Consider the following 22,986-nt stretch of genomic DNA (forward strand, 5'->3'; position numbering starts at 1 on the left):
CAATCCCACTGCTGGGCATACACACTGAGGAAACCAGAATTGAAAGAGACACATGTACCCCAATGTTCATCACAGCACTGTTTATAATAGCCAGGACATGGAAATAACCTAGATGTCCATCAGCAGACGAATGGATAAGGAAGCTGTGGTACACATACACAATGGAATATTACTCAGTTATTAAAAAGAACACATCTGAATCAGTTGTAATGAGGTAGATGAAACAGGAGCCTATTATACAGAGTGAAGTAAGTCAGAACGAAAAACACCAATACAGTATACTAATGCATATATATGAAATTTAGAAAGATGGTAACGATAACCCTGTATGCAAGACAGCAAAAGAGACACAGATGTATAGAACAGTCTTTTGGACTCTGTGGAAGAGGGCAAAAATAAATAAACAAATAAAAAGACTAAAAAAAAAACCTTACCTTACCACATGCTCTCCTACCTGCCTAGAAACTTAGTTAACTCTTTCTTACTCACCCTTCAAATCTCAAATGTCACATCTTGTCTGAAGTCTGTTATTAATTCTTAGAATTCCTGCTTACATTTGTCCAACAGTCTAAAGCTAAATTCCATAACAGCAACAATGTTTATACTGATTGCCCTTATATTATATGCTCTTAGCACAGAACATTTAAGAGAATAATTGAGAGCATATCCTCTAACCTTAAATTGAAGAGAAAGACTGATATAAGGGAAGGATTTTTTAAAAACTGAACAATTTGTAAATCAAATCCATCTGCAAAGGGAAGTCTGACGTATAATAATCATCAGGCTATCCTAACAATACGAGAGATGCATATATATTTTCATGAGCAACATGAAAAAAAACACTGTGGAAAAAGTGTAACTAATAGAAAAAACAGAGATTTCTATACAAATTTTACTTTAAAGAACCAAATTACTACTAAAACCTTGGAGCTAATAAACAACATAAAAAATATGAAGTGATGGTAAATGCCTGAACAGAAAAATAAGTCAAAGCAGTGAAGAGATCAGAAATAAGCATTGGAAAGATAGAAGAGAGACCAGACAGTACAGCAGCATTTAAAACTGTTAGGAGGAAAATGAAAACAAATTATGATCAAGAGACCTAAGCTTGGATAGAAAGAAGATAATTAAACTAAAGCACATATTATAATTTTAAAAGCCAGCATTAAGAACAAGATCTATTTTGAAAAGAATAAAGGAAAGGGAATATTTATGTATAACATGAAAATAAAAGAAAGTATATAACAAATGGTAGAGGAAAACAGAATGGCAGAAGATCTAGGAGGAAAGGAATGATCAGCATGTTGTTCTAAGTTAAGATATAGGGTACACTGGTTTCAGTGGGTGTTGTAAATACTTCAATGATTGGCTAATTTACAATCGAGAGCTAAGGATAACTAGCAGTTCAGTTCAGTCGCTCAGTCGTGTCCGACTCTTTGCAACCCCATGGACTGCAGCAGGCCAGGCCTCCCTGTCCATCACCAACTCCCAGAGCTTACTCAAACTCGTGTCCATTGAGTCAGTGATACCATCCAACCATCTCATCCTCTGTCGTCCCCTTCTCCATCTGCCCTCAATCTTTCTCAAGAGCCTTCTCCAACATCACAGTTCATTCAGGCATTTACTATCACTTCATATTTTTTATGTTGTTTATTAGCTCCAAGGTTTTAGTAGTAATTTGGTTCTTTAAAGTAAAATTTGTATAGAAATCTCTGTTTTTTCTATTAGTTACACTTTTTCCCCAGTGTTTTTTTTCATGTTGCTCATGAAAATATATATGCATCTCTCGTATTGTTAGGATAGCCTGATGATTATTATACGTCAGACTTCCCTTTGCAGATGGATTTGATTTACAAATTGTATTCCATCAATTCTTCAGTGCTCAGCTTTCTTTATAGTCCAACTCTCACATCCATACATGACTACTGGAAAAACCATAGCTTTGACTAGATGGACCTTTGTTGGCAAAGTAATGTCTCTGTTTTTTAATATGCTGTCTAGGTTGGTCATAACTTTTCTTCCAAGCAGCAAGTGTCTTTTAATTTCATGGCTGCAGTCACCATCTGCAGTGATTTTGGAACCCCAAAAAATAAGGTCTCTCACTGTTTCCATTGTTTTTCCATTTATTTGTCATGAAGTGATGGGACCAGATGCCATGATCTTAGTTTTCTGAATGCTGAGTTTTAAGCCAACTGTTTCACTCTCCTCTTTCACTTTCATCAAGAGGCTCTTTAGTTGTTCTTCACTTTCTTCCATAAGGGTGGTGTCATCTGCATATCTGAGGTGATTGCTATTTCTCCCGGCAATCTTGATTCCAGCTTGTGCTTCATCCAGCCCAGCATTTCTCATGACGTACTTTGCATATAAGTTAAATAAGCAGGGCGACAATACACAGCCTTGACACACTCCTTTCCTGATTTGGAACCAGTCTGTTGTTCCATGTCCATTTCTAACTGTTGCTTCCTGATCTGCATACAGATTTCTCAAGTGGAAGGTCAGGTGGTCTGGTATTCCATTTCTTTCAGAATTTTCCACAGTTTCTTGTGATCCACACAGTCAAAGGCTTTGACATAGTCAATAAAACAGAAGTAGATGTTTTTCTGGAACTCTCTTGCTTTTTCAATGATCCAACGGATGTTGGCAATTTGATCTCTGGTTCCTCTGCCTTTTCTAAATTCAGCTTGTGTGCACCAGGACCCAAAGATCCCACAGAGACTGAGACAGAACTGTGTCTGAGAGTATCCTGTGGAGGTACAGGTCAGCAGGGGACTGCTGCAGGGGCAGGGGCTCTGGGTGCAGCAGACTTGGGTATGGCATAAGCCCTCTTGGAGGAGGTCGCCATTAACCCCAACACAGAGCTGCCAGAACTTATACAGGACTGGGGAAAAGACACTTGGAGAGCATAAACAGAACCTTGTGCATACCAGGACCCAGGAGAAAGGAGCAGTGACCCCACAAGAGACTGACCCAGACTTGCCCATGAGTGTCCAGGAGTCTCTGGCAGATGCATGGGTCAGCAGTTGTCTGCTGCAGGGTTGGGGGCACCGAGATTAGTAGTGCCTGCATGAGACCTTTTGAAGGAGGTCCCACTGTCTTCATTACCTCCACCATAGTAAGTAACAAGGAGGAAACACAGCCCCAACCATCAAGAGAAAATTGGATTTTCTGAGCATGGCCCCACCCATCAGAACAAGACCCAGTTTCCCCCTCAGTCAGTCTCTCCCATCAGGAAGCTTCCATAAGCCTCTTATCCTTCTCTATCAGAGGGCAAACAGACTGAAAACCAAAATCACAGAAAGGATAACTAGCAAGATATTCTTAAATAAAAGTATTAATTTAATTAAATCTTCAAAAAAATGCCATGAAGTCAAGTAGGGCATCGAAATGTAAATACAATCCCTGGTGCTACAGTGACAATAAACAAGATGCCTGCTTCTTAATATACGCAGCTTGTATTTGGTAGTAGCATGAATAACATAACATGGTGCTGTTGTTTTTAAAAATCCTCAGCTTATTTTCATGGTCAGTACTCCCTACCACCAACTAAAACAAAATAGTAACAAAACAAATTGAACACAGAAACTAATTACCATATGTGATCCAAAAAAATATAACAATCTGACATCAAAATGAAAACCAAGTAATGAGGTTCTCACATGTGGGTCTAACATAATCCAAACAGCCAAGCAAAGAAAATGACCCAAAGTCGAGTTCAGACCAGCAGTATGGTCCCCTGATCAGCAGCTTTGGCATTACCCAGAAACTTAGTCAACATGCAAATTCTTGTGTTTCATTCCAAATCTACTGAATTGGAAACTCCACAGTTAGGGCCCACATATATGATTGACACAAGCTAATGCATGAGATTTAGAAAACTCTAGACTCTTTCCCAGATCAGGAAAGGAGTACATCAAGGCTGTTTATTGTCACCCTGCTTATTTAACTTATATGCAGAGTACATCATGTGAAATTCTTGCCTGGATGAAGCACAAGCTGGAATCAAGATTGCCAGGAGAAATATCAATCACCTCAGATACGCAGATGACACCACCCTTATGGCAGAAGGTGAAGAACAACTAGAGAGCCTCTTGATGAAAGTGAAAGAGGAGAGTGAAACAGTTGGCTTAAAACTCAGCATTCAGAAAATTAAGATCATGGCATCTGGTCCCATCACTTCATGACAAATAAATGGAGAAACAATGAAAACAGTGACAGACTTTATTTTGGGGGGCTCCAAAATCACTGCAGATGGTGACTGTAGCCATGAAATTAAAAGATGCTTGCTCCTTGGAAGAAAAGTTATGACCAACCTAGACAGCATATTAAAAAGCAGAGATATTAGCTTGCCAACAAAGGTCCATCTAGTCAAAGCTATGGTTTTTCCAGTAATCATGTATGGATGTGAGAGTTGGACTATAAAGAAGCTGAGCGCTGAAGAATTGATGCTTTTGAACTGTGGTGTTGGAGAAGATTCTTGAGAGTCCCTTGGACTGCAAGGAGATCCACCCAGTCCACCCTAAAGGTAATCAGTCCTGAATATTCATTGGAAGGACTGAAACTGAAGCTGAAACTCCAATGCTTTGGCCACCTGATGGGAAGAGCTGACTCATTTGAAAAGACCCTGATTCTGGGAAAGACTGAAGGTGGGAACAGGGGACGACAGAGGATGAGATGGTTGGATGGCATCACCGATGGGATGGACATGAGTTTGAGTAGGCTCTGGGAGTTGGTGATGGGCAAGGAAGCCTGGAGTGCTAAAGTCCATGGGGTCGCAAAGAGCTGGATGCAACTGAACTGAACTGAACTGAGACTTTTGAAGGCCCAGAGTTAGGAAAGCAATTAGCCTTCAGAATTAAGCTTCCATCTCTTCCTCTTCCTTAAAGAGCCCCCACCTTGCTTACAAGAGTATGTGTTGAGTCTAGGTCACTGGCAAATGAAAGGCAGGCATTCATAAAACTTAAATGCACTTTACACAAAGCAAATATTTTCACTTAATGGAAGTTGCTACTAATTCAAAAGCTTTACCTTCAACATGATAAATACAAATCTATTTTTGTTTAGAAACTAACTGTGCTGTGTTGAGTTGGTATTTGTTTCCTCTTTTCCTACTCCTTTGACTCTCCAAAATAACATGTAAAGTTAGATGAAGTCAACGTCAGCTATTCTAGCCAAAGGTTTAGTAAGAATGATTTAAGTTTATGGTGACAATAAGGCTTGAGAATTATTTCTGGGTTCTAAGAATTTCTATTTGCCATCATCATAATAATCAGGAAATGTCTGTGCATGAACTATAACTCCAGAGGAACATAGCAAAGTAACTTAAAATTTATACCCCTGCTGTTTCAGCACCAACAACAGAGACTGAATTACAGGCTGTAGTCAGTATATGCTTCATTAGAGAAGCTCTTTACATTCAAAGGGTTCATTCACTGTGCCTAAGCTCTTACCTAGGACCTCGGGTGGCTCTGACTGAAGGCCTTCCGGTTGCTGACCCTGAAGTACGTTAAGCAGGGCTTGGAGACTCCTGAGGCACAGGGATGGATGAGAAAATCGTGTCTCCTTGATCAATTCAAAAACTTCACAAAGTCCAACCTCAATGATCTATTTAAGATAAAAAAAAATTATACTTTATAACATGTGAGCTAATAACACTTGTCAGGCGGTATAATCAGTACAGTTTACTTCCAACAGCAAATGATTAATGGTACAATATTTTAAAGGCAAGACAAAATCATAACATAAAAAAGAATAAAACCCATTGTGTTTAATTTCAAGATTTAGAAAATTATCTGGTTACACATAAGGTTAAAAAATAGTGGCTCTATTTAAAAAGTAGTTTTAGTATAATGAAGCCATAATAAAAGATCATGAAAATGGTTTAACAGTAAACCAGTTACTAGATTGCATTCACCCAGGAAAAAATTAACTAATAATATACAAAGTTCATTTGGCTGTACTCAAGTAAAAATTGGCATTCTATTTTATTTTAATTTTACTTATGGCCAGAAAAAAAAAAGTCAATATAGCACAATATAGCACTATACTGTGAAAAGATTAAAAAAGGAACCAAAGTTTCTTAGGATTTCCTATAATGGTAAAATCAGCCAATTCTTATTTGTAGATGGTGTCCCTTATTCTTATTGGATTTACCACAAAAAGAATCAAAAACTACCTATCTAAAATATCATGGCTATTTTTACTTTTAATTATCTTATCATTACTCATGAGGACCAAGAAAAATGTAACTCATCCTCCAATTAAAAGTAAATAAATTTTTAAAATATATAAATAAAAATTAAAAATATATTTATAACTCAGTATCTACCAAAAGATAGATAAATATGCAACAAAGACAGAGAGTAAATATGATGAACTGGTAAAAAGAGATACCTTCAGAAAGCTGAGAGAACAAAAGACAATGAATTCAATTTCTCAATCAATGCCAACATTTTGAGAAGGAGATGTGTAAGATCTTCTTAGGAAGTGTAAATTTGGAGAAATAAGTAACAGAAAAAGTTAAAACTAGATAAATTAGTAGAAGTGCATCAAAGAATTAATTCCACTAATGAAATATAAAAGAGACTCTCTCTGATGAGATTTATACATTAATTCATATATGACATAAATAATTTTAAGTACTTATTTCATGCATTTCATTACAGGAGATATGAGATATATTAGACCCTATTCTCTAAAAGTTTATAATCTAACAGGGTAAATGCATTTTATATATATTTTTATCCAGCCCAACCTCTATTAGAGCATTTATTATGCTATAATATAATTGACTATTTTTGTTTCCATTTTCCAAACTAAAAATGTGTCTCCTTGTAGACACAGAGTATATCTTAACTAACTTCTCCCATGACTAGCTCAGTGCCTGCACATGATAAGCAGACAACAAATACTTATCTCAGCTATTTACTCTCTCAGTTGTGCACTAAAAAACACTGCAACTCATAAATGTATTGCCCAGGCAAGGGTCAAGTCAGTTGCAGGCAAGTCAGCTGCAGTTATCTAAAATCCTGGAATGCTTAATCATAGTTAAGATTATGGAACTGCTTGTACAGAGTTTCAATTGATTAAATGGAAATGAAAACATTCCATTTCATATAGTTTACCTTCTGGAAATAGACAAGAAAATAAAAACAAACTGTCCAAGATTTCTGTTTATGTCCTTACAGGAAGCAAATCTGAAGTCCAAGATCTCCTAAGTATACAAAAGTGAAAGTGAAAGTCGCTCAATCTGTCCAGCTCTTTGCAACCCCATGGACTATATACAGTTCATGGAATTCTGAAGGCAAGAATACTGGAGTAGGTAGCTGTTCCCTTCTCCAGGGGATCTTCCCAACACAGGGATTGAACCCAAGTCTCCCACATTGTAGGCAGATGCTTTACCAGCTGAGCCACCAGGGAAGCCCAAGAATACTGGAGAGGGTAGTGATCCCTTCTCCAGCGGATCCTCCCAACCCAGGAATTGAACCAGGGTCTCCTGAATTGCAGGCGGATTCTTTACCAGCTGAGCTACCAGGGAAGCCCAAGTACACAAAGTACGGCTCTATTCTCAGGCCGGTAGGAGACCAATCAAGATTGCCTGGAGAAATATCAATAACCTCAGATATGCAGATGACACCACCCTTATGGCAGAAAGGGAAGAACTAAGAAGCTTCTTGATGAAAGTGAAAGAGGAGAGTGAAAAAGTTGGCTTAAAACTCAATATTCAGAAAACTAAGATCATGGCATCTGGTCCTATCACTTCATGGCAGATAAGATGGGCAAACAGTGGAATCAGTGGCTGACTTTACTTTTCTGGGCTCCAAAATCACGGCAGATAGTGACTGCAGCCATGAAATTAAAAGACGCTTGCTCCTTGGAAGGAAAGTTATGATCAACCTAGATAGCATATTAAAAAGCAGAGACATTACTTTGCCAACAAAGGTCTGTCTAGTCAAGGCTATGGTTTTTCCAGTAGTCATGTATGGATGTGATGCTTTTGAGCTGTGGTGTTGGAGAAGACTCTTGAGAGTCCCTTGGACTGCAAGGAGATCCAACCAGTCCATCCTAAAGGAGATCAGTCCTGGGTGTTCATCGGAAGGACTGATGTTGAAGCTGAAACCAATATTTTGGCCACCTGATGCGAAGAGCTGACTCACTGGAAAAGACCCTGATGCTGGGAAAGATTGAGGGCAGGAGGAGAAGGGGATGACAGAGGATGAGATGGCTGGATGGCATCACCGACTCGATGGACATTGGTTTGGGTGGACTCTGGGAATTGGTGATGGACAGGGAGGCCTGGTGTGCTGCAGTCCATGGGGTCACAGAGAGTCAGACATGACTGAGCAACTGAACTGAACTACCAATCACAAATTTTCACATGTCAAAGAATTCTTCACAGATGACATTCTTGGCTAGGGTTTCTTTGTATAAGTAGATTCCTGTAGTAATAGAGAAAGTATTGAACCTTGCCAAAAATAATAAGGCTCCTTACTGAACAGCTTCCCAAGTTGTCTCTCTGATAAGGTTACGCTGTAATAACAAATGCATGACAACAAGTAACTCAGGGGGCTGCCTAGGAACAGTGCACTAGATGGGTTTAGTGAAAAATATTCCTCAAATGTTAGTCAAAATGATCAGGACAAGGAATTATCCATCTGTCCAGATGAACCACTGTAAAATCTCACTTATCACCTATATCTTAGTTCAGTGTATAATTTTCATTTTTAACAAGGAAAAAAACTAATTCATTTCCAGAACTGTGATATACATTCAATATACAACAAAATAAAAAATCAAACTCAAGTTTCCCAATCATATTTAACTTTGAGTGATTGAACAGAGGAACAAAATATGTTGTAAATTAAGACTTTTTGCTGAGGTTTGACTGAGAGTATTTTACTACACATAAGAACTCTGAAACTGCACTTTATACCCTGAAGTCTGTCTTACAGTCACTAAGAATACACTCTATGTCCTCCTCCCTCAGTAATAGGAGGAAGAGTATAAAAAGAAAAAAATATAGTACTGCAAATACAATATGATTTCATTTGTGCACAAACAAATATATTTTAATGTGTATATGTAAAAATGTTTATAATGGGTATATTTTGGTTATAAGGATTTTAGAAATAACTTCCAGCTTTTAAAATTTTCTTTTCCTCTTTTATAAAAATGTTCCCCATTTTTTCAAATTATCTACACTGAATACACACTGCCTTTATAAACAGAAAAAGAGATTATTAATAAGCTTGACTGCTCAGTAGAATAGTTCATTGTAATAAAATAACACACTAAGCTTTCAGTACTTTCCATGACAAACCATAACTAACCACCAAACACATGGTCTTCCAACTCCTCTTCAGAAAATAGTCTTTTGTAAATTTACTGAATGTTATCATTACTGTTGCTTTAAAACAATTAAATCCTGAAAGCTCTCTATTATACTTGAAGGAACACAAAACCCAAATAATTAACTAGTATAGCCAGTCCAATGTCACTGTTGCAAAAAGTGAGGCAAAAAACATATTGGGCCAAAAAAAAGTCTTCTGAGGTTTTATTTTGTTCTCCTCAAATCATGTATTTCCAAAGGTGGCATTATCATTTTCACTACCAATAACATGAAGATTTAGATATATCACATTTAGATTTAATAATAATAAACTCTTTGCCATTAGAAATTCTATCTTCTATTAAAAAGTCCTAGAGTCAATTCTAAGTCTTACAGAAAATATTTGAAAAAGCTCAAAAGGAAATCAAAATCAATTTAACTAACTTTTAAAAGTCAAGGAGGGAAAACAGAATTGTATCAAAATGATACCTCGACAACAAATAAAAAATTGTCTCCATTACGTAAGAGAAAAAAGGAGCAAGAGAGAAGTAAAACTCCAGCAAGAAAAAGGAAAATGACAACCACACATTTGGGAGGAGCAAGAGAGGAACAACAAAGGAAAGGAAAGAAGTGACATGAAAGAGTGTGTGGAGAAGAGGCACAGAAATGGTCAAAAGGAATAGCAAAGTCAACATTTCACACCTGCGCTCATGCTCCCATCATCTCAAACCCTAAAGGCCTCATCTCTTCTGTGTCCTGCAAACTGCTGCCAAAGACCTGAAAATTTTCACTCCCAGTCCTGCCCCAGCCCACAACACTCTGACTAACTCTGCAACAAAAGCATGCCACTGCTCCTTCCTCTCTGATCTGACTGTCTCATTTCCATGGATATACAGTACTTCTTAGTAACTGAAGAGTTCCCCGAAAACTAACTGAAATTTACTTGGACCTACACATTTTCCTATTTGCACCTTATACTCATTAACAGCTAGCATTTATTAAGCATGCATGTATTTACTAACTCTTTGAATCCTTACTACTACCCTATACGGAAGACATTATCTCCATTTCCGAGATGACAAAACTGAGCCACAGAGAGGTTAAATAACTTGCCTAGCATCACACAGCTAGCATTTGAAATGGCAAGTGTCTGAACTCAAGCAGTTTGACTCTACTGCCCATGTTCATCATTATACCTTGTTTCCTGACAGGCTAGAACTTGATGGAAAACTCATTATTAATGACTTGAGTTATCTGCTTTTCTTCTTTTCACTGGAAGCTCTCTTTTAGATTCTGAATCTTTTGACTCTGTTAATCATGCTAAAAAAAAAACACTTAAGAACACCTGATATTTTATTTCCTTAATACTGATTCTTCCTAAAGTTTTAAAATAGCCTAAGAATCAGTAGTTCTTGACTGTGCAGTATCTTTTAAATTAAATACAGTTTATTATCTGATGTTTACATACCTGTGTGAAAGGCTTCTCTGGGTCTTTATTCTCCTTCCCAATGTTGAACCTGAGCTGAGTGACTGTTACAGTACAGTGAGACTCACCCACACGCAGAATGAATTCTTACCGAAAGTACAAGCCCATATCCTGACTTAAAAATGTAGCTTTGCTCAGCCTCCCCTATTAAGCATAAGAAATCAGTATTATAGACCATGCTGTTTACTTGGAGAAACTTGCATGGAAAAGATGAGTCTGTTTTAAGTGGAAGAAAGAAGCCAGTAGAGATGGTACAGTTATGGACACTGGAGAGAAAAGGACTAAGGGGAAAAGGGTCCCAAGAACAGATAAGGACACTTGAAGGTGACTGATTAAGACGCTAAGGGACTTCACAAAATCTCTAATACCCTATGAAATAGGAAGCAAGTCAATTGATGACAATAAGGGGAGAAGAACCTGGCGGTAATGATTAAGGACGGGGATGAACTTACAAAGAGCCTCCATGAAAAGTGAAAACAGATCAGGAACATGGCCTCTATCTGGCTGCTATGTCTGAGTAATATAAAAAAAAAGTATCTACATGGTATCTTATGTAGGCATATGAAGAAGTTTTTAAGGCACAGTCTTAAGGTATCCATTTAGTAAAAAGAAAATATATATGAATCATTTATGATAAAGGAAATCATTTTTAAATGTCTATATTTAGAAAAGAGCAATATGTATAAATAATTTATGATAAAGGTACCATTTTAAAATATGTCTATATTTTCATCCATTCTTTCTTAGAAATATTCACTACACATACGATACAGAAAAAAAAAATATATATATACATAAAATAACATTACAATCTTAAAACAAACTCAATGCTTAAATAGAACAGAATACCTTAAGAACAGTTTGTTCCACTACAATACATGTTGCTATGACACCAACTGGATTATATGCCTCTGGTAAATATGGGAGTGATGTCAGAACAATGCAGTTTGATTTATATGTATTTTTCCCCTAGTCAAAGGGAGCCAGGATAGCAAGAGTACACTTAAAACCTTAGGCAGAAAAGACAAAAGCTCTCAGCTCAGCTCTTCTAGCTATGTGTCAAGAAAAATTAAAACATATACCTGTACCCAGAGGGAGGGCTGGGCCCATAGCCTTCCATGGCTCTTAGCTTGTGGCAATCTGCACTTCCTCCTGTGCCCACCTTAACAGCAGCCCACTGGCTCAGAGCTCCACTTCCAACCTCAATGGCTCAGTGCCTGCAAGCCACCATTGCCCCTCTCTTGCTTCTGTACATTTTTAATAGCCCCTGAACAAACTCCAAGCCACTGAGCTCCCTGCCTGGGTTTCCCAAGTACTCCCCACTGAGGTATCAATTATTGACTTTGTTAGCTCTCCAATTAAAAAGTTGCCTAAGGTTTTCCTGATCTAGCCTAAACCTATTTTTACCCATACGTTCTGTTATTTTCAGTGTGCAATTTCATTAAAAGCAAGGTGTTTTAGCAATGCAAACATATGTATTATAGCCCAAACTCCTGTAGGTTAGTCATCTAAGTGGAACCTAAGTACCTTACCTTTGGAAGCTTGATAGGGGGCTCTTTGGATTCCTCCTCTTCATCACTATCTGATTCTCCGCTCTGCACAGAGTTCTTAGAAGCCGCTGCCAATGATGTTTCCTTTTTCTGCCATTCCAGAACGCAATGGCGTACGTTGCAATAAATATTAAATGCAGAAGGATTGCTATGTAGTTTGATATCTGGTATGATTACCGTGTTCTCCAAGTTCTCCGACTGAAATACAGGACACAGTATTTCAATTTCATACTCCTTTCCATCATCATCACTACTCATTTTTTAAATGAAAAATTAAACATTAGGCTAGATGATGTGCAAAAGTCACATAGGTGACAAAGATAATCTAAATCTACTGACTCAATTTATAGCACTTTTTACAATACTTCACTACTTTCTAAGGAACAAAACAATAACCAATCTGGCAAGGGCTAGAAAGGAGCCAGTAAAGAACTTATCAGGAATACCCTTTTACCCCACAAGAGGAAAAGAGCCCACAAAGCTTAAATGCCAAAGTTTCAAAGGATACTCCATTTTTCACTTTTCTAAGGGGCACCATATATACTGCTGAGTCTCAATGACCTACCACATATGTTGAATTACATTTTGATTTCTTTCAAAAGTAGATATAGAGCCTTAAACAGAAATTAGAACTTTAAAAAAAAAAAACCTTAGTTTTAGTTGATACTAATTTCATTCTCATTCAAATAATGGTGATGCTGAGAAAACTACGGATTATGGGCACATGCTTCCTGAAAGCTCTCTCTCTTAGCTACAAAGTTGGTGCAAAAGTAATTTTGGTTTTGCATTGTTGAACTTTGTCATAGTTGCTGTTTATTTTATGTATTTTAGACTATGGAAACGATGTTACACAAAAAGCAAATTCAAGCAATATTCTTATTTGAGTTCCAAATGGGTCATAAAGCAGCAGAGACAACTTGCAACATCAACAACGCATTTGGCCCGGAAGCTGCCAATGAATGTACTGCAGCACAGTGGTGGGTCAAGAAGTTCTGCAAAGGAGACTAGAGCCTTGAAGATGAGAAGCCCAGTGCCTGGCCATCAATAGTTGACCATGACCAACTGAGAGGATTATAGAAGCTGATCCTCTTACAACTAACTACAAGAGAAGTTGCCCAAGAATCCAATGTCGTCTATTCTATGGTCCATTCTGCATTTGAAGCAAACTGGAAAGGTGAAAAAGCTCAATAAGTGGGAGCCTCATGAGCTGACTGCAAATCAAAAAAATCGTCATTTTGAAGTGTCATCTTCTCTTATTCTGCACATGAACCATTTCTCAATCAAAATGCACTGAAGAGCAGATTTTATACAACAACCAGCTCAGTGCCTGGACCAAGAAGAAGCTCCAAAACACTTCACGAAGCCAAACCTGCACCAAAAAAATTCATGGTCACTGTCTGGTGGTCTGCTGCCCATCTGATTCACTAAAGCTTTCTGAATCCTGGCAAAGCCATTACATCTAAGAAATACGCCTAGCAAATTGACGAGATGCACTGAAAACTGCCATGCCTGCAGCCAGCAATGGTCAACAGAAAGAGGCTAATTCTTCGTGACAACATGTGACTGGACATTACACAACCATTGCTTCAAAAGTTGAACAAACTGGGCTATGAAGTTTTGCCTCATCTGTCATATTCATCTGACCTTTAACCAACTGACTACCACTTTTTCAAGCATCTCAACAATTTTTCTCAGGGAAAATGCTTCCATAGCAGCAGTACATAGAAAATGCTTTCCAAGAGTTCACTGAATCCCAAACACAGATTTTAATGCTACAGGAATATATAAACTTGTTTCTCATTGGCAAAAATGTGTTGATTGTAACAGTTCCTACTTAGATTAATAAAGATGTGTTTGAGCCTACTTATGATTTAAAATTCAGAATTCAAAACTGAAATTACTTTTGCACCAATCTAATATCTGTCTTAATAAGTACTGCAAATCACATGCTTGGTAATTCAATTGTTATAACTAAATACCCCAGGTCTATTTTGGCCCAGCATTTTATTTATCAGACTCCAACCACATTTTTGAGATCAATATTTACATTATAAATATACAGAACTAGCTTAAGATAGTATACAAAGGTAAATTTGAACAATTAGAGTATGGTTAGGACGTATCCACGAAAAATAAAATGAGACATTTTGAGTACCAAGAACGCTTGAGTCTCAAAATTCTACTTTTCTTCAATAAGTATTATAATTAGGAAAAAACTGAGTACTCCTTGTTCAATAAAAGAGTACTAAAGTTAACTGATACATAACATGTGACTATGTCTTTCACAGATACTAAAAACAAACGAATATTAGCAATTCAAATCCAACAATATACTCTTAAAAAGATAATATATCACATTCAACTCAAAAACAAGGATGTACAACATTGGAAAAGCAATCCAAAATCCACACTGACAAAAAAATAAGAGAAAAAAAATAACACACTATAAATAAACATGGAAAACACACTTGACAAAAATCAAATACCCATTCATGACAAAAAGCCCAAGTATATTAAGAACAGAAGAGAATTTCAAAACTCGAGTTGAAGGTACCTATGAAATACCCACAGCAACACAGTAAAAGCGGAACGCCTTCATTCTAAGGCTGTAAGCAAGGCCAAGGTACCTACTCTCAGCAATTACACACAACATTGTGCTAGATCTGCTATCCTCTGCAATCAGTCAAAAAAAGAAAAGAAATAAAAGGTATAGTTATATAGAAAATTATCTCCCAGAAATCAAATGCTTTTATTTGTAAGAGACATAAAAAAGAATCTTAAGTGTGCAGAAAAGAAAAAAACAGTCATTTGCAATAATGTGTGGATTTAGCAAAGTCTAAATATATAAAAATGAGTAATATATCTATATCCTAGGAGTAAACAGTTAAAATATGTAAAAAAATAGTATCAGGAAAGTTAAAGACTGGGAGAAAATATTTTGTAAACCACATATCTGACAAATGACTGTGCTGTGCTGTGCTTAGTCACTCGGTCATGTCTGACTCTGTGATCCCACAGACTACAGCCCGCCAGGCTCCTCTGCCCATGAGGATTCTCCAGGCAAGAATACTGGAGTGGGTTGCCATGACCTCTGTCCAGGGGATCTTCCCAACCCAGGGATCAAAGTCAGGTCTCCTGCCCTGCAGGCAGATTCTTTACCGTCTGAGCCACCAGGGAAGCCCAAATGACTAGCATCCAGCATATATAAAGAATTCTCAAAATTCAATGAGTAAAAAACAAACAAGCAAGCAATCCAATTAGAAAATGTGCAAAATACATGAACAGACATGTCATGGAAGAAGATATACAGAAGGCAAAAAGCACAAGAAAAGAAGTTCAATATCATGAGCCATTAGGGAAATACAAATTAAACAAATAAAATGAGAGGTAGTACACACCTATCAGAAAGGCTGGAATAAAAAATAGTGACATTAACACAAACAGGCGAAGAGGTAGAAAAACTAGATTGCTTATGCATTGCTGATAGTATAAAATGACACAGAGACTAGAAAAAAAGTACAGTTTTTTAGAAAATTAAACATGTACTTACAGTATAATCCAGCAATTGCACTCTTAGGCATTTATACCAGAGAAATGAAAACTTATGTTCATACAAACACCAGCACATGAATGTTCATAGAAGCTTTATTCAAAATAAAACTGGAAACAACTCAGATGTCCTTTAATGAGTGAAGGGTTAAACAAAATGCGGTATATCCATGCCATGCAACACTTACTCAGCAATAAAAAGGTGCAAACTATTACTGATATATGCCAACAACTTGGATGAATCTCAAGAAAATTATGCTGAGTGGAAAAAAGCCAATTCCAAAGGTTACATACTGCATGAATCCATTTATATAACATTTTTGAAATGACAAATTATAGAGATGTAGAACAGACTTGTGGTTCGCAGAGGCTAGGGAGAGGGTGAAATTTGGAAATGTATTTGTTTACATAAAAGTAGCACAATGGATCCTTACAATCGAACTTGTTTTACATCCTCACTGCAATGGTCACAAAGACCCACACATGATAAAACTGCATAAAACTAAATACACACAAACAAATGAGTGCATATAAAACTGGTGAAATCCAAATAAGATCCATAGGTTGTATTAATATTGATTTCCTGGTAGTGATATTTATAATACTACAATTATACAACACCTTACCAATGGAAGAAAATGGGGAAAGGGTACATAGGATCTCTCTGTATTATTTCCTAACAATTGCATTCATATCATAATCATCTCAAATTTTTACAAAATATATTTGTAAATAACAGCATTTACAATAACATCAAAAATACATAATTATTAAAGTATGCAAAGTCCTCTCCACTGAAAAACAAAATAACATCACTGAGAGAAATTAAAAACTTAAGTAAATGGTAAGAGAATCCACATTTATCAATGAGAAGACTCTGTATCATTAAAATGGCAATTTTAATGCCCCCAAACCTACAGATTCAATGCAATTCCAATAAGAATTCTAGAGGCTTTTTAAGAATGGAAATTGACAAGCTGATACTAAAATTTACATAGAAATATAAAGAACCTAAATTAACTAAAGCAATTTTTTTAAAAAAGACCACAGTTAAAACATCTGATCTATTTCAAAACTATTGAAGACATATAGTATTAGTATAAATATAGATCAATTAAACAAAATAAATTCCAGAAATAGGCTTACACAAATATAGTCATCTGGTTTTTTACAGAGATGCCAGAATAATTCAAAGGAAAAAAGATTCTTTTTAAGAAATGATGCTGGATCAACTGAATACCAACATGTGAAAAAATGAACATCAACTTTTATCTCACATTATATACAAAAATTAACCTGCAATGGATCACAGACCTACGTGCAACAGTTAAAACTATACAATCTCTAGAAGAAAATCTACAGACAAAAACCTAGAACACAAAATACATGAAGCATAAGAGAAAAATCAATTCTTTAAATTTATAAAACTTTTGCTCTTCTAAAGCACTACAAGATCAAAAAAGGCAAACCACAGGACAGGAGAAACTATTTGCAACACAGCTGACAAAGGACTCTGATCTAAAATATATAAAGTACCCTGAGAATTCAAGAAGAAGAAGACAATTATTAAAAGGGAAGGCAAGAGTTGAACAGACATTTCACAATAAAAAGACATAACTGGTGAAAGGCTTATCATATGATGATGATGACAATGTTCACACATCATTTGTCATGAGAGAAAAGCAAGGTAAAACACCACCACTGACATACCCTTATATCAGAATGACTAAAATTTTGTGTAACTCTTAAAGGGTGAAAGACAGTGGTATCTTTTCAGGAGCATTTTTTTTCCCCTAGCATATAAACTTTGACCATAATTATTTCATAGGAAATCATTTTACCTGCTTTAAAATCATTCATTTTCAGCTATGATTCTAAGAATAAAATTAATGTGAGTATTAAAAAAAACAATGACTAAAATTTTAAAGACTAACAAGATCATGTGTTTGCAAATATATAAAGCAATTAAACTTCTCACACACTATTGGTGGAACAGTAAAATGGGAATAGTCACTTTGGAAAACAGTTTTCAGTTTCTCAAAAAGCTAAACACCCACCTATTAAGCCACCTGTGAGGAAGTGTTAACACTGAGTTAACACTGTTTATTCTCTGTATTTCTCCAAGGGAATCATCACTGTCCCATGGCCAAAACTTGGCAATGGAGTCTTTAGAGAGCTTTCTTTATGTTAGGTATTGATGATTCTGTTACATACTCCTACAACAACAGACCTTATCCACTAGCTGGTCCAACCACTTTGCAGAAACATCACGACTGACAGTGTGAACCCAAGTTTCACCTGCTGCAGCTGGCTGCATGTCAGGATATACCTATGTGACCAGATCCCCATATAAGTCTCAGATCCTGAGACTCAAATGAGCTTCCCTGGACAGAAATATTCCACACATACTCCTGTGTTTCACTGCCAGAGAGAAAGCACGGCCTGTGTGCTCAACAAGGCAAGACCAGGAGGCCTATGTCGTTACTCCCTAACCACGAATACATTTATTTTTCCTCCTGCTTACGCTGTACTCCTTGTTGTAATAAATCTTAGCCATTATTGTAAACTGCTTTTGAGTCTTATGAGTCCTCCTGAAATCAAAGATATCATCACTTTAATCATCCCAAACCTAGGTATCTACCCTCCCCCAAAAAACAAAAACGTGTACCCACACACAGACTAGTACACAAATGTTCATAGTGGTTTTATTTGCATTGGTTGGAAACTGGAAACAACACCAAAATGCCCATCAACAAGTGAGTGAATTAAAAATCAGGATATATACAAACAATGGGATACTAATCAGAAAAGGAAAAAAAAAAAAAGGAAAGACTATTAATATATACAAAAACATCAACAGAACTCAAAATCATTATGTTGAGGGAAAGAAGCCAGATACAAGAGTGTACCCAGTATGATCACGTTTACATGAAATTCTAAAAAATGAAAAGTAATCTGTAATGACAGAAAGCATATCTGCAGTTGCACAGATTCAAGGCTGTAATGGGGGTGGGGGTGGGGGCGCAGGGGGGGTGTGGAATGCAGCGGAGATAAGGAAAGCCTTAGGGATGATGGAAAGTTTCTAAACCATGATTGTATTTTTCAACACTCACAGTTTCAGGTTCTGCCATTAAAGAACCTGATCTAAGATAGATACATTTGATAACAGGAATTTGAGGAAGTTTCCTATGTCATGGATTTGACTTCTCTTATAAGAAAGTGAAGTCATTTGCTGGAGAGCAGAATTTATCACAAGTTTGAGGCTTTGAGGCGAATGGCAAAGGACTGAAAAAGACATAGGAAAAATGGAAGAACTATTTGACCAGAAAAAAACAAGAAAATAATCTGGCTATGGAAGGTTCATTTGATGCTGGCAATCATGAAAGGGTACTGCTGTCAATAAACTCTCCTTTAACTCCCTTTACCAGGAGGTGCTCACCTGCAGGGAAACATGGCTGCATTTGTACAGGACTGAGTTTGGACCGGGGGCGGGGACCGTGCTGGGTCTTTGCTGCTGTGAGGGCTTCTCTCTAGTTGTGGTGAGCGGGGCCTGCTCTAGCTGTGGCGTACAGGCTTCTCATTGCGGTGGTTTCTCCTACTGCAGAGCATATGCTCTAGGCACGTGGGTTTAGCAGTTGTGGCACACGGGCTCAGCAGCTGAAGCTCTCAGACTCTAGAGCACAGGCTCAGTAGTTATGGCACATGGGCTTATTTGCTCCGCAGCAAGTGAGATCTTTCTGGACCAGGGATTAAACCCATGTCTCCTGCACTGGCAGGCAGATTCTTTGCCACTGAGCATGAGAGACGCTGCAGGACTGAGTTTTGTCAGATAAATCCAACAAATGTACAAATGAGGAAAAGGAAGATGTGGTAGTCAGAATAATGGCCTCCAAAAACATCTCCCCCCTAATCCCCAGATCCTGTGAGTACATCACCTTATATGGTAAAAGGGAGCCTGCAGATGTGTTTAAGAATTCTGAGATGAGGGTAGTTATTATGGATTACTGAGGGAGGCCCAATGTAATCCCAAGTGAAAGTCGCTCAGTTGTGTCCAACTCTCTGCAACCCCATGGACTATACAGTCCATGGAATTCTCCAGGCCAGAATACTGGAGTGGGTAGCCTTTCCCTTCTCCAGGTGATCTTCCCAACCCAAAGATTGAACCCACATCTCCCATACTACAGGCATATTCTTTACCAGCTGCGCCACCAGGGAAGCCCATGTAATCCCAACAGTTTATATAAATGGGAGAAGGTGGCAAGACAGTTGGAGAAAGAAATATAACCACATGAAAGGGTCAGAGTAGTGTAGCATGAGAAGACTCAACCAACAATTACTGGCTGTGAAGATGGAAGGAAGCAGAACCCAAGGAATGCAGGCTCTAGAAGCTGGAAAAGGCAAGGAAAGGAATTATCTCCTACAGCCTCCAGAAACAGTACAGTCTTGCCGACACTTTGATGGTAGCCTAGTGAGACCAGCCACCTGAGACTTTAGACTTCCAGAACTGTAAGATAATTTGTGCTGTTTTAAGCCAAATATAAAATATAAAGTTTGTTATAGCAGCTATAAAGAACTAATACAGTAGATTAAGCAAGAGTTTTTCTAAAAATACTGTGGTATCTATACCAGATAAGAAAGAAAGTAAACGAAGGCGATGGCTAATGGAGAAATGGAGGGGCCAATGAGAGCAATAAAGAAGATGAATTAGTACAGCTGCTGCTGCTGCTAAGTCGCTTCAGTCGTGTCCGACTCTGTGCGACCCCAGAGATGGCAGTCCACCAGGCTCCCCCATCCCTGGGATTCTCCAGGCAAGAACACTGGAGTGGGTTGCCATTTCCTTCTCCAATGCATGAAAGTGGAAAGTGAAAGTGAAGTCGCTCAGTCAGGTCCGACTCCTAGCGCTAAATAGCACTTAAAAAGTAATTTTTATAAAACGAAGGTGGATGAAAAAATAGTCCAGAAATAGTAACAGAGGACAGAGACTAACACCACCACTTTATACACTCATCATGAACAGGAAATGTTTCCTACTCATCTTTGCATCCCAAATATCCAGCACAAGGTCTGCACAGAGTCAGTAATTAAAGTCTAAGGAATAACTCAATGAAGTTTTTTTTAATACCGTTCTTATCACAAGCTGCTCCTAAAAAGTAGATAGAAAACCTAAAGGCCAACAGAAGAAAGATAAATTATTAAGGGAGCAAAGCTAGCCAGAGACAGAATTATTAAGGGAACAAAGCTAGTCAGTGACAGAATTGAAAGAGAAGAAAGACTTTGACTTTTTATCTCTTCCTAGATACCACATGCCACCACTTTTAGGAAAATCAACAAATGAAACCTTAAAAAGGATTTTAATAGATTTTCAATATTCCTATATTCAGACTCTGCACATAGCATGAAAAAGTGGAAAAGGGGAAGAGACTGTAAATCTGAATGACTGTGTATAAATATTTGTTAAAGGTTTCCACACATCAAGATAGTAAGAATAATCTCCACTTACTTCCCTCTTCTGTCTCCAAAGCAAAAGTAACAAGATGTGATACAGTGAACATATATTATTTATCTGCCCACACAGTAACATTTTCCTTAGGGCAACCACATTCCACATAGGCTGTTCATCAGGGTGCTCACCCACCGTCCATTACAAAAGTAACTCAGAATCTAACCAATCGAAGTACCCCATTTTCAAGATCACAGTGAATAATGCAGGCCAATTAAAAACCCTATCCAAGATTTTCTGCCACAACTAGTAGAAGAAATTGCCTTTTGCCTAAAGAAAATAAAGTTGGAGCTGCCAGCAGCCTTAGTCCTCAACCACAGGCAATAAACCCACACCCAGAGGAAAAGAGAAGCAAGAAGATTCAATGATATTATTATAATCCCTGGGTCCAAAGGATTAATTCCATCCCCTATCCTTTTATTTTTGGTTTACTACTTCAAAGTAGATTTCTTCCAGCTACAGGAGCAAGAACACTCATTAAAAAGGTCAGGAAACAACTGTCTATAGAACTTAAATATGCTATACAACCCAAGCTAAGTAACTGTTTCTATAACCAAAAGTAGAGCTCCTCAGAAATCATAGTTAGGATTTCTCTCTTCCTCCTGTCCATTATAAAAGAGACTCTCTTATAGAAAGTGAAATGTTTAAGAAAAAACTAGGTGGATTTTATAGAGAAGATACCTGCATTAAATAGGGAAAAGAATCCTTGATCTCTTAAGGTACCACCAAGTTCAAATATTCTCTATTACCTTTTCTTTTGTACAGCCACCAACAGTCAAAAAAAGTTCAGAACAATATACACGCACCAATACACTCTCTAATTCATAATGTATGCATAGGTATATGACAAACTTGAAACCAAGTCCCAACTCACAAGCCAGTTTCAGTCAGTTTCTAGCAGGTGTAGTCAGAATGAAAAAGGGAAGATAAACAGATATCCTCCCTCAAGGACTAATCAAAGATAACAGGAATAAATAATAAATAATTTTCAGATTCTGAATAATAACTTGCAGGTGTCCGGTCAAAAACGCCAAAAAGATAAAATTAAACAGTGTGATCAAATGATAAGGGGCTTTAAATATTACTTTAGTGCACAGAAATGATTATATGCATATCTTATTGCTTTTATTAAAGTAGTTGATGTACAACAATGTATAAGTTTCAGGTGAACAACAGTGATTCACAATTTTTAAACGTTACATTCCACTTAGTTATTATCAAATATTGGCTGTATTCCCTGTGGTGTATTATATGTCCTTATAGCTTATCTATTTTATACATAGTAGTTTGTACCTCTTACCTTTCTAGCCTTTGTATTTTTATTCAAATTACTGTATGAAAAAGTCCTTATTCCTTATAAATTACTAAGTTTTACCTTGCTTCTTGTCTTCACTTTTGATTTGCTCTTCTGTTTTCTTTTCAACTTCTTCTTATTTAAAATTTTCTTATTCCTAAAAATTAAAAAAAAAATGGAATAAAAGAATGATGGAAGTTCATATTTAGACTATATAAAGCTATTAAAAACAGGTACTCCCAAAATTACGAAACAATATATACTCTAGGTGTACATACAAGA

General features: G+C 37.1%; 1 protein-coding gene across 11 annotated transcripts in view; it reads right to left on the reverse strand.

The window, feature by feature from the left end:
- The window catches only part of MYCBP2 (MYC binding protein 2), a 260,797-nt gene that overhangs the window by 204,772 nt on the left and 33,039 nt on the right, over positions 1 to 22,986 (reverse strand). For all 11 annotated transcript variants that reach the window (XM_055542695.1, XM_055542698.1, XM_055542697.1 and 8 more), the window contains exons 2-4: positions 22,786 to 22,861; positions 12,344 to 12,559; positions 5,448 to 5,601 (exon numbers count right to left, since the gene is read on the reverse strand). In XM_055542695.1, coding sequence (XP_055398670.1) covers positions 5,448 to 5,601; positions 12,344 to 12,559; positions 22,786 to 22,861 — 446 coding nt within the window. The remainder of the gene's footprint in view (positions 1 to 5,447; positions 5,602 to 12,343; positions 12,560 to 22,785; positions 22,862 to 22,986) is intronic.

The sequence above is a fragment of the Bubalus kerabau genome, chromosome 12 (assembly GCF_029407905.1).
Source record: "Bubalus kerabau isolate K-KA32 ecotype Philippines breed swamp buffalo chromosome 12, PCC_UOA_SB_1v2, whole genome shotgun sequence".
Lineage (NCBI taxonomy): Eukaryota > Metazoa > Chordata > Mammalia > Artiodactyla > Bovidae > Bubalus > Bubalus kerabau.